Below are 13183 nucleotides of genomic sequence, written 5' to 3' on the forward strand. Positions count from 1 at the left end.
TGATATAAAACTAATTTTAGCATATTTGTCTTCTATAAAGTAACGCTTTGCAGCAGGTGGCTCATAGTTTGGGTACAAGCTTTTCCTTGATGACTTAGCGATGTGCAGTGTTGTAATGATGTCACTGTTTTCAAATTACTTGACTTGACTTAAGTCTTTTGGCCAAAATGACTTGACTTGATTTACGTCTTTTGGACAAATGACTTGACTTGGACTTATTTGATTCATTTTGTCAAATATCATGAGATTACAATTTTTCATTTAGTTTTATCACAAGTTTTGCACGTTAAACAATTTATTGTTGTATATTGTATTTGCGCTATTTTTTCAGTTGAAGTGTTGCTCATAATCGGACGAGTTTTCCTGTTTTAATAGTTCAACGTTTTACTCTTACGTCAATGAGTTTACTTGCTCTCATAATGACTTGATTGGGACTTGACTTATGCAACCGATGACTTGAACCGGTATTTGACTTTATATTGCCAAATGACTTGACTTGGACTTAAGTTTTTTTTAAATGACTTGATTGGCACTTAAGTCATTTTAAATGACTTGTTTACAACACTGGCGATATGTAATGGTGACGCAATCATTTGCAGATTAACGTGGTGTCAGGGGTGGAGTATCGGATAGTGTTGGAAGCTGTCGCTGGGGGAGGCGATAGATCAGACATCGCAATTGATGACGTCAAATTGCTGGCTGGGGATTGCCCGCAGGTAAGAACATCAAAGAGTTTTAAAGAGACATTTTTTTATTTTTACAACTAACATTAAGTTACAGGAAATGTGAAGAGTTTTTAGATGACTTGCATTATGGTTGACGGTATTTCAAGGTAGTTATTAACATAAGTCTACACAAAACACTACCTGTAACTAAAATTTGTGTACTTACTCTGGTACTCTTATTTGCTTAACATAGAAAATAACATTTGATAAATAATCTGATACTATTTAAATTCAATGTTTTTAAACAACAGTGTTTGAAGATGTATTAAACTAGTTTCGACGGAAGAAATGTCACAACAAAGCTAAACAATAAAAATTGGCATATAATAATTTGTTACATTTTGTAGAACACTTGAATAAATTTACCGCCTGGTCTTGCAAACAAATAACGACATGAAATTTTGTTTATACCTCATAAAATGATTTGCTTTAGTTCAATATTGCTTCGGTAGGTTTAAGGCCAAAACACACCTTCCCCAACAAACGTTTGTCAATATTTAAACGAAAACCAATTGACCTCCATTTTGTGTCTCCAGATCCCGAACTTTTGCGACATGGAGCAATCTTCGATTTGTGGTTGGTATGGCGACACTGGTGCCGACTTTCTCTGGTCCTGGAAGACCACGACCACCTCGTCGACCAACACCGGACCAACCAATGACCACACCTACCAGACCGCTTTCGGTCACTACCTGTTTATCGAGACCTCAAGCCCACAGGTTGCAGGGGATTAGTAATTTTGCTTGCTATAGTATATAAACTGTTACCAAGCATAGAAGAAATCAAATAATATTCTATATATAACTTGATTAAACATAAAAGAAAGCTATTATTTGACCATGTAAAAATTATGCAGACTGGCCAAATGGCTTGGGCGATTTACGCAATAGTAATTTTCTGATAACTGGTAACTGTGTTTAAACTATTTTATATATAATTAAACACGAAAGGAAGCTATTCTTTGACCATGTAAAGTTTACAGATACGATATTTTAAATTGAAAAAACACAGCCAACTAAGAGAGCCTTCGAAGTAATTTTCTCAAAAGTCCGTCAAATTTCTAACGCGGTAATTTTTCTTCTAATTTGTAGGATCCCGTACTGTTTTGGCGTTATTTTGCAGGCGAAACACACTTTAGCAATACTCTAAAAACAGCTCCTTTGGTAACTATATGTCTTCTCCAACGTTTTCAACCCATTCATTTCGCCTTCTTCGGGTTCAATGACGTCGGAACCCTCGTAGTAGAACTTAGTTGCCGAAACGTTGGAAAAGACATAAAATTACCAAATGAGCTGTTTTTTGATTATTACTACATGGTGTTCGGCTGGAACATAATGTATAGTCTAAACACCAAAAACAGTTCAGAATCATACAAATTAGAAGCAAATTATTGCGATAAAAATTTGATGGACTTGAGCTTTTAATGAGAAAACTACTTAGAAGGCTCTTTTAGTTGACTCTAGCATTTCCATTTTAAATATTGTATCTGTAAACTTTACATGGTCAAAGAATAACTTATTTTCATGTTTAATCAAGTTATATACATAAAATAGTTTAAACACAGTTACCAGTTATAGAAAAGTTATTATTGCGTAAATCGCCCAAACAGTTTGGCCAGCCTGCGTAGTTTTAAATTAAACCTCTAGGTTTTATTTATAACGTAATTACGTTTTATTTATCCTCCTCCTTTGAATTGTACTTAAGTTTTAAAGTGTACTATAAAATTTCGCATTATTTATTATACCTTAAAAAACTCTCATACATTGTAAATTGCATTTTCACTAATTTATATCTTAACACTAAGACAAAGACTGAAAGAGAAAAACACTCTAAAGATTTCGACAGATTTCAGTAAATAAAGCAGCTCTTGTTACCTTTGAAATTCGAGGCTTTTCCGCCAAGTTTCGCCAAGTATAACGAAAGCAAAATCAATAAAGCTTTAAATTTTTCCTTTTTTTAATTGTAAATTTTGCAAATCAGACTGTTGGCGACGTGGCAAGATTGTACTCACCCACTTTTGCTGGCACTGGTGGTAAGAAGTGCTTTCAGTTCTACTACCACATGTACGGCCAAGACATCGGATCTCTTTCCATGCAAGTAACACACGGAATCGAAATCGGTAAGCGTTATTTTTAAAGGTACTTGATGAACTTATCACGAAACTCATTTTTATAGGAACACTATTTTGGTGCATAATTTCAGCAAAGGAAGTTTTTTTTGTCCATTTTTGACCACAAGCTTCTTGAATATATTTAAACTAGATTTGCAGTTGCGTATTTTATATTGAGCGATAACCTCAGGTTTCTTAAGCTGACGTATTTTAGACGTCCCGTTATGACGTCACTTTGTGACGTCATTTCTCAAAATTTTCATACAATCCGCTAATCATCATCGTTCCTGTAAGACAATTCTACCTTCACCTCTTCTGATGGGACTAGAAGAAAGAATATGCACATTGCATATTCTGAATGGTTAATATATATTTGTATATGCATGTATATAAAAGAGCGTATCTTTGTGCAATTTAAAACCCTTGGCAGCAGGTTTCTGCTTGCCGTTCACTGTTCCGCTGACGCGTATATAAACAAATAAGACTCAAAGTTTAAAACCATCTTCGATATATATATATTTCAATTTACTTAGACTGAAGATGCCAGTATAGGTGAAATAAATATTCCTTGAACAAAACGTCTAATCCTGGCTTTACTCAGGTTTTCAAACTTTGAGTTTTATTCATTTTTTATTTGTTTATACATATATATTTACAAATATGCGCGATTTTTTAGGTTTGTAATTTCTTGGTAACTAATATTCGCATGCCTTCAACTCTCAGGTGCGCCTCTCTGGCAGCGCAGCGGTAACCAAGGCGACCAGTGGTTGCTAGGGCAAGCCACGGTCAACGCGTCACGCGACTTCGAGATAATGATCGAGGGGGTGGTGGGGAAGTCGTTTGCCGGTGACATCGCAATTGATGACGTATTTCTCTTGGACGGACCTTGCAACGAGGCAAGTTGTCTTAGCATTGGTTGTATGTTACGTTAGTCATGTTTGTACGAAGTAGTGTTATGCTGGTGTATAACATAAAATGTGTATCAATAACCTTGAATGATTTTGTGTGTGCCTAATTTTTGTTAGTTTTAGCATCTTCAGTATTTGCTTTTTTGTTCATGTTTATTCAAATTTCAACTCTATCATTTTTGTGTATGTTCGTTTGTGTTTTTTTTTTGCAGTTTTTTGGCGTATCTGCGGTATTCTGTGTTTTAAATAAAGTTGTTTTAGATCTTCCCCACCTCTGCGGTTATTTTAGGATCTTTTGGTGTATATGGCAAATCTCCTGGATAGGCCTTGCCTAACAAGGCTTAACATTGGTATTTATATCTTGTTTTAGTTGATAAAGGCATATTGCTTTGAAGTCGTGGATATTGTGGATCAAACAAATCTTTCTATCTTTGTTTTTCGTGTAAACAAACTCAAAACTCAAACTGATTTATTTCGGAAAACGAACATTTTTTAAAGTAAATTTTGATTTTTTATGACAGTTATTTTCGACTTATAATATAAGTAAATAGGTCTTACTAATGCAAAATTCACTGTAGAAAACCAAATACTATGTGAGTTTCGACCCTACAGAACCATTCATTTTTTTCGTTGTTGTTGTTGAATAAATTGTAGTTTCACGCAAAATGTCCAACCGTTTTTTTTTTGTACAGGTCTGCGACTTCGAGCATTACGAACCCTGTCTGTGGCACAACGTACCAATAACCGACAACTTTGATTGGACAGAAGAACTAGGGCGATATGTAATCGAGGGAAGAGGTCCTACCACAGACCACACCACTGGAACCGAACACGGTAAGCCAAATTTGACGTAAAACCGTGAACTTTTGGTGAAGCGAAGTTAAAATTCAACCTTATAATTATAATATCGGATTTTTATGCCGATTGGTTATATTATTGCTAACAAAATTACAACTTACGCATTCTGATTTCGTGCAACCGTTGGCTATTCTATTTTTAATGGTTTTGGTAATTGATGCTCGTTAAAACAACTTCTGAGATCGTATCTTGAACTGTATTATTGAAATGCTGTCAATGGTAACTATTATCATTAGCTTCATGCATAAAATGTATATTTTTGATGTTGTTTAATGCAGGATGCCGACTTAGTTTATCCGGTGCCATATTTGAGCTGAGACGAAATACTAAAGTATACATTGTGTAAAGAAACTATATAAGTGATCTCAATGATAAGGCTGTTATTAACGAACAGTTTTTCAATTTTAAAACTAAACCGCTGAGATGACGGTAAAGGCTAAAACGTTTATCGGTTATGTATTGCTCAAAATACGCGCTTTAAAAAATATGCATTTCAGCTGGTTTAACTTAAAAAACAAACAATAAATAGCATTTCGTCTAAACCAGCGGTTCCCAAACTTTTCTAAAAAATTTTTCTGGTGGACCCGTTGCAATTATTTTGCTATTTCGCGGCCCTATAAAATTCAAGAGCCAGTTGACCCATGTTTCTTGTAGTACACACTAGTGTAGTCACGATTCTTTCTAATGTAACAACTTTTTAACTGATACGAACGGTTCGCTGAGAGCAGGTGTTACAGCATAATAGATGCCTTATGATGTCACAAGAGACATCATAAAACACGCAATATAATCGAATAATAAAGCATACCTAAAGACAATAATGATGACAGATAATGTTTAAAAACTTAAAGACTAACTCTTATTGCGGACCCTGTGAAACTGTTGTACGGACCCCAGTTTGGGAACCGCTGGTCTAAACAATTAACTCGAACATTAAAATCTGTCAAACACTTTGTCTGCAGGTGCCTACCTTAACGCCGACATGTTTGGTCTCAATCCTGGCGACAAAGCTCGTTGGGCAAGCGAGCCCCTCTCCCCCTCCCCTGACAGCCCCTCTTGCGTCACGTTCTGGTATTACGTCACCGGTAGTGACGTGGGCAGCTTGTCGGTTTACTTGGAGAGTCTCAACTCAGGCGACAGGTTTGTTGTTTATGAACTAAACGATTTTGTGAGTGTTTTTTTTTGGATGAATAAAATTCTTTCCGTTAAGCAATGGACACTAGTTACATAACAATGTTTTAAATACCCATTTACCATAAAAAAAATACTCGGTGTTCTGAACAACAGAAAAAAAAATGTTTTAAATTTGCTTTGGATTCTTGTAAAACCGCCATGATAATTTTATCATCTTGTTATATTTCTAAAATATTCGACTTTTAAATATTAGGTTGGCTTGCACGAATTATGTTTTTGTTATCCATTTATTTTTAAAGTTGAAATCTTTGTAGAAATTTATCCCACTAAAAATAATACAGCCGTGTTTTGTATAGCTGAAATATATTACACTTAAGCATTAAATGTTAATTATAACATTTAAAATTCCCGATTTTCGTTATTGCCCCGACCTCCGTATGCGGTGAAATATAAATAAATATTTGGGGAAAAAACTATTTCGGAATAGTTTTAACAGCTATAATCGCAACATTCACAAAATTTTGATGTTCGATTCATGTTCAAAGTTTTTTATATGAATAACATTGCCTTTCTGCTTCACACTAAAGGGTGCGTATGCGGTAATATTACCTCTATACACATTTCCACGCAGCTACCTGAAATGGTCACTGAGCGGTGATCAGGCGGACAAATGGCAGCAAGCAAGCTTTCCAATCGCTAGCAGCTATCACCGTGAGATCGTATTCGAAGCTGTATCAACTGGAGGAAATAACGGTAGGCTGCTTAAGGGTTACCACAAGTTTTTAAATCTTTAAACGTCTGTAAATGTTTTGGATTTGAGTTGCGTATTTAAGTCTTAAAAAACCTATGTTGAAATTTCATTCTGAAACCGATACCCGTATATTTTTCGGCAAAATTACCCCCTAACCAATCCGATACAAAATGACGTAGTTTCTATGGCCAAACAATCCAAAGTGGTCGAATTGTAACGTGCAGACGAATTGTTTTTTGGGTTGTCAAGCAAAAATGCTTTAGATGTGGAAATCTGTGTATAATTTTTTTTACTATAAAATTGAAAAAAAAACGTTGTCTTTTCAAGTGGAAAGTGCGACCACCCTAGTATCGGACTATGTAACGATACTACTATTTGGTTTTCGGATATCGGTTTCGATCCGTTATTATCGGACATCCCCATTGAAGTAAATTTCCATAAACTACACCGGCCTTTTTTACCCTTCCTTTCTCAGCCATCGTTGCCATTGACGACATCGCTTTCGGCGACGACTATTGTGGCGTAACACCGCCCGCGGCTACTCCCCCCAACGTGGGGACGACCACCCCCGAGACCGTGGTCACCCAACCCCCGTTCACTTACGGAACGTCGGACTGCGACTTTGAAACAAACACGTGCAACTGGTACCTGGACCCAACGGCTGATATCCCATTTCAAAGGTAGATAATTAATAAGTTTGGTAGGTTTTTTAACAGCAGAATCTTTTCCTAAAAAAGAAAGCGTTATGTCGAGCAAAAAAGTTCTAACATTTTCAAAGCGTAACAAACGCACAGCTTCGAACAAAAACTATCCAGCAAGGTGTTAAAACATATAAAATAAAAATACATATTTTATACAATAAGTTTTAACACCTTGCTGGAAATTTTTTGTTAGAATCGGCTGCGCTTTTCAGGCATTTAAAGTTCAGTAAGAAGAAAATTTAGATTCGACCAGTGGCCCTCAAACTTTTGTTGGTTGTGTCTCCCTTCCATAGGCTCTCAACAATTTGTCCCTCCCCACTCACCTTTTGAAAGTATACATACGTCGCAGGGCGTAACAAGTGGTGTGATATTAAAAATGACAAATTTGAGCTTAGCTAACTATAACTAAGATATTCAATCCTTGCCTCTAAGATATTATGTAATTGTTAGTTAGTTCAGCAGGGCTAGATCACAGTACATAACAGTGGTTCTCAACTTTCCAAGTGTTCTATACAATTTGTGGCCCCATTTCTGACAAATACGCCGCGAAACGTCACAAGGTATAGTTATCTAAAGTCATTATACAAAAACACAAATTTTCGTTTAAGCAACGAATAATTAAGTATTACATGCTTGTAATATTTTATTATTTGTGGTTCAAAGACTGTGGTAAGAAAGCCGCACTTAGGTTTTTTTGACGAAAACAGGTAGAAAAGTAGTATTCGCTTTTTTAAACCTCGGAATATCACCGTTACTCGTGCATACAGGCACTGTCAGTTTTTGTAAACCGTCAATCATCATTTTTACGAGAAGAGATAGTTAAACTGTGAACTGGAATATGACCGTTTTGGCAAATTATAGAGTAAAATCGTTTCTCTTCAGATCAGCCACAGTTAAAATATATATAGTATACACAACTATAGAAAAATTTTACCTTAAAAAAATTAGGAATCCCTGCTTTAGACATTTTTAAGGTTGGCAGAAAAGTCATTTTGAGGTTGTCAGAAAAAAGGAATCCTCATTGACGTTTGTTGTTGTCTAATGTGACAGATGGCCCAAACAAACGATAAATTCGTCAAGTGGTTTATGATCTGTGTGACGTGAAGCCTTGGGCGTTTATGTTTTATGGCGCGCCGTTAACGTTTTCGGGATTAACGGGATTATACGAAAAGACTTTATTACTGAACATATTTGGGGCAGTATTTTTGTAATTATGAATTTAATTTACAATATACCGAAATTATTTGGAGCTCTTTTCTTGCGGTGTCTTATTTTTTTTTTGACTTGGATGGATGTTTTTTTGATGTGATTTTACAAGAAAATCAATGCCGATTGCTGCATTTTTTGTAACTATAAGTTCAAATGCACATGTGACGTATAATGAAATCCGTATGCACATTAGTACAGCAATTGAGTTCACATATGAAACGGAATTATTGCGCAAAGCCCACGGTAGTTTATAATAACGCACCAAGGCGTCGAAACGAAAAGAAAGAGAACCTCTTGGCTAGCCTAATAAGACCATCGTTCGATTTTGAAACAAAGTTTCAATTTACATCAAGTCTCCACGTACATATATGAATTTTTATAATCCAGATTCCAAGGCATCGACACCAACCCGAACACTGGTCCCGATTCAGATCACACCACTGACTCGGCAAGCGGCTATTACATGTACATCGACTCGACAGCTACTGGCGGATTGGCGAAAGGTAATTCGGACTTTAAATCGGCAAATTGGCGGTAAAATTTAACCTAAAACATTAACTGAAGTTATTAAAGCAAAGTTGCTTTGAAACGCAGTTTTGTTTTCTCCGCAAAACTAAGTTCGAAAACTTACTTATGTTTTGTTTGAGTTGAAAACATTGTTTCGGTGTTACTTAGACAATCCATAAGTCCATGGCAAAAGATAGACTCTGTTTTGGAAATCAAAGTCTTATATTCTACATAATTGTATTGCTTACCACTTTCTCACCTTTTAAGAATGAAACAACCAAAAGTTATGTTGTGTGGGTTTTAACTTATTGTCAAACCTAATAATGTTGCATAAAGAGGGAACGACAAACCTGCAAGGCTTTTTAGTTTTGACAAAGAATACGATAAAATAATTTCTAAAAAAATATTATTTATGTTTCCGTTACCTAGCACCCCTTATCCACTGTATTATCCCACCAATGGAATTAAACAATTTTACAATAATATTTTCGTATTTCAAAAAAAAAAAATACCAACTTTGCCGCTGTTTATCTGCTAAAAGAGAAAATCGCGCTAAACTTAGTACAAAAAAATAACCGTGTTGATGAATAGGACATTTTTATTCAAAATATTTAATGAAAGCACTTGTTAACCAAGTTGTTAACACGATGACTTAAGAATTTTTTCTAAAAAAAGGACAAGTCAGGGCATTTGTCGAAAAGTAACTTACGACAGGTGATTTGAAATCGAATCGAGACATGTCTAAAAAACCTGCAAGACTTTTCACTTTTAACCCCTTAACTGCTGAATTATTTTTCGCCAAATCTCAAGTTTTGACCGGATTCCGCTTCATGACTTCTCCTGTAATAGTCTTACAAGATAGCCATTAAGCTTATCCGGCAAAGTTGTTCCTCTTGAATTTTTCTACAAGTTGGGCAAATTTTTTTTCCAACATCATCACCAAATCGTTGACGTCACGTTAAAATGTACGTTTATCAAAGAAATTACTTTTGAACACAATCTTAACAACTAAACCGATAAAATAATTTCGAAAAAAAAAACAATTATATATTGGTTTGTTTTAGCGGGCGATCAGGCCATGCTTCTCGGTCCAGTTAACCAGATGAACGGCGTCTCGACCATCCAGTGCCTCACCTTCTGGTACCACATGTACGGTGAGAGTATCGGATCCCTGTCGGTCTTCACCAAGACCAGACCCCACGTGGGGAATCCCGTGTGGACCAGGGCCGGGTCCCAGGGGGCCAGGTGGCTTCAAGCGTCCCTCGAATATACGATCGACGTCGATTACCAGGTATTATGTTTTTTTTGTTTTTCTGTCAAAAATCCAATGTCAGTATTTATTAAAATAAAACAAAAAAGTGTCATTAATTTTGGGAAGTGGGGAGTATTTTATATATGACAGTATTTGTTCGGATATAACAGTTTTTCCAGATATTGCGTTATTTTGAAATTAAAAAGTTTATTGTGTTTTCTGTTATATATTTTTATTCTAACGGCGTTTTACGTAATAGTGCTTTCTGTTTGCTTTATCAACAAAACACAGAACACAGTATGCTACAAAATGGTCTGAAACTGAATATTTTTTTAACTTTAGGTTAAAATTCTATGCCAAACAACAAGATAATCATTCAATGGTATTTTCATCCTAATATTAATAAGACATCATACCGTTGGCCACCGATTGCCATGTGTTCAAACTCCTTTTGTCTTTTTAGATTGCCTTTCAAGCAACGGTAGGCAAAACCGAGACCAGTGATATTGCAATTGACGATGTGAAACTGGCAAAAGGACCCTGCTCAGCAGGTAAATTTCATAACTAAACATCAGGCCAGTGTTTTCTCATTTTTTTTTCGCTACGACCCATATACTAAAACGCGCAATTATAAGAGCAAACCTTTGGCGGCCCAAATTCCTTGTAAGTGATCAAAGCATGATATCAGAAAAATAAGTTCGAATTTAATTAATATGAGCCGTGTCTCTATCTCGTTTGAAACTAATCTGAATAAACTTAACTGTATAAAACTACTGCAATCAGTGACCCAACCAATTTGAGCGGCAAGCCAATTTGGGGATGCGACTTGTAGGTCAATAAAACAGGGATCTAAGCGATGAATATTCTTGTCCAGTATTTTTTATCAAGCGATATATAAAACAAGAAAAAAGCATAGACCTTATACAACGTTATTTGTAACATTATTTCTGGAAATATTAAAACAATTTTCGCTTAAAGAGATAAATTACACAGATATAATACAGTGCTGAACATTTACCGTGTTTTAGACACTTTACACTACTTCTAGTTGTATTAAATTGCCTAAAAAAGAATATATAGACGACGTAATGTCCTTGTGGCACACCCTTAAACGAATAAGACTGAAACTTACTATTTTCAAGAAGTTTACACCTATGGAAAACGAATAACTGGACTTTTTCAGTTGCAACCAACGTCACCGTCTTTAAAGTATTTTTATTCACATCGCAGCAAGTTTCGTTGACTTGCTTTAATAATGACTCGAATGATATTGACTTGCTGTTTTAAAAAAGACTTGACTTGGACGTAAGTTATTTCACAAATGACTTGACTTGGACGTAAGTTATTTCACAAATGACTTGACTTGGACGTAAGTTATTTCACAAATGACTTGACTTGGACGTAAGTTATTTCACAAATGACTTGACTTGGACGTAAGTTATTTCACAAATGACTTGACTTGGACGTAAGTTATTTCAAAAAACTTGACTGGGACTTAAGTCATTTCAAAAAACTTGACTGGGACTTAAGTCATTTCAAAAAACTTGACTGGGACTTAAGTCATTTTGAAATGACTTGTTTACAACACTGGGGGCAGGTACATGGCTTTGTGCACCTCCCGGATCCGCCCCTGCCGCCCAAACTACCCCTCAATCGTCCTTTGTTAACAGCACCCGGCCAGATCCACACTTGCGACTTCCAGGCGTCGTCGATCTGCGGTTACGCGCAAGATACCGACGACAACTTCAACTGGATTTGGTGGAAGGGTTCGACCTCGTCCATTGACACGGGACCGACCACAGACCACACTTACGGGACTGGTGAAGGTTTGTAATATTCGTACCCGTTTCTTTTACATATAATTTTTTCGCGAATTAAATTTGGTTTAAAGCAGTGTTAAACCTTAGAGCATATTGGATGTTAAAAAATGAGTAAAGAGTTATTCTAAACGTTTAAAATGACACCTACTTCTGTGTGGGCTTTGATATTTTTATTAAGTGTTAAACTCGTTTTAGAGGTTTCAAGCAGCACACATAGAAAATACCAACTAACAGGTTTTCTCAGTTAGTTTTCAACCATTTTTCACAACCACAACTTTCCAGGTTACTATATGTACGGTGAGATGAGCGGACCAGCTGCTGGTAGCAGTGGCCGTCTGGTGTCGCCAGTTCAACCATTGGAAAGTGGAACACATTGCGTGGAGTTCTACTATCATATAATGGGCGGGACCGTTGGAAGCTTCGATGTATTTCAACGAGCGGTAAGATTAATATGTTTTGGAAGTTATAGTATAACTAAAATGATGGGGAAACACTCAATATGCCGGACGAAGCTGACTGTATTTCATTACCATGTTTAAGTTTAACAATATTTTTAATCGCACATTACTACTGACGACATACTTTTGGCTTCTTGGCCTGTGTTGAACACTTCCAGTGTTTCTCAACTTTCTTTGGTGGCGACCCACATGACATGAGTCGGTATAACAAGCTTGGGCGACCCGATTTTTTCCCTGAACTTTTCGTAAACGGACAAAGCATAAAACAAACAGCATAATTATGTTCGAATTTAGTTATTATGAGCCACTCGTCCGCACTTTCTTTAAATCTTTGAAAACATTTTGCCCAGAACCAATCTCAACATATCGAACTACGTGAATTGGTGTAGTCGGCGACCCAACCGAATCAAACCGTGACCCAGTTTTGAACTACACCCATTGGTTGAGAAGCACTGCTATAGTCATACCGGCTTGATTTACGCCACTTAGAAAGCTAACATAAACTACTGTTGGTTTTATTTATTTAGAAGCCCAACTCTTCGTCACATCTAAATAGTTTAGGCTACTTTGCTGGGCAATTTACTAACTACCCGCTATTTAACAACCGCTAATTTTGTTTATAAAGCCCCCGATTTTACTAACTCGCGTGCAGATTTGTAAAACATTTGTGATTGGACGTTACCGCCACAAAGTGTAAACCCAATATTACCAATAATATATTGAATCATGTCCTCGTACTAAACCTGGTCG

General features: G+C 36.2%; 1 protein-coding gene across 1 annotated transcript in view; it reads left to right on the forward strand.

The window, feature by feature from the left end:
• The window catches only part of LOC146169949 (MAM and LDL-receptor class A domain-containing protein 2-like), a 99243-nt gene that overhangs the window by 62317 nt on the left and 23743 nt on the right, over nt 1–13183 (forward strand). The window contains exons 16-28 of the mRNA XM_083387937.1: nt 600–716; nt 1262–1444; nt 2706–2844; nt 3559–3731; nt 4436–4577; nt 5564–5741; nt 6367–6488; nt 6962–7166; nt 8784–8899; nt 9968–10194; nt 10619–10706; nt 11826–11981; nt 12258–12415. Of these exons, the coding sequence (XP_083244063.1) occupies nt 600–716; nt 1262–1444; nt 2706–2844; nt 3559–3731; nt 4436–4577; nt 5564–5741; nt 6367–6488; nt 6962–7166; nt 8784–8899; nt 9968–10194; nt 10619–10706; nt 11826–11981; nt 12258–12415 (2004 nt within the window). The remainder of the gene's footprint in view (nt 1–599; nt 717–1261; nt 1445–2705; nt 2845–3558; nt 3732–4435; nt 4578–5563; nt 5742–6366; nt 6489–6961; nt 7167–8783; nt 8900–9967; nt 10195–10618; nt 10707–11825; nt 11982–12257; nt 12416–13183) is intronic.

This window comes from Ascidiella aspersa, chromosome 1 (assembly GCF_963924565.1).
Source record: "Ascidiella aspersa chromosome 1, kaAscAspe10.2, whole genome shotgun sequence".
Lineage (NCBI taxonomy): Eukaryota > Metazoa > Chordata > Ascidiacea > Phlebobranchia > Ascidiidae > Ascidiella > Ascidiella aspersa.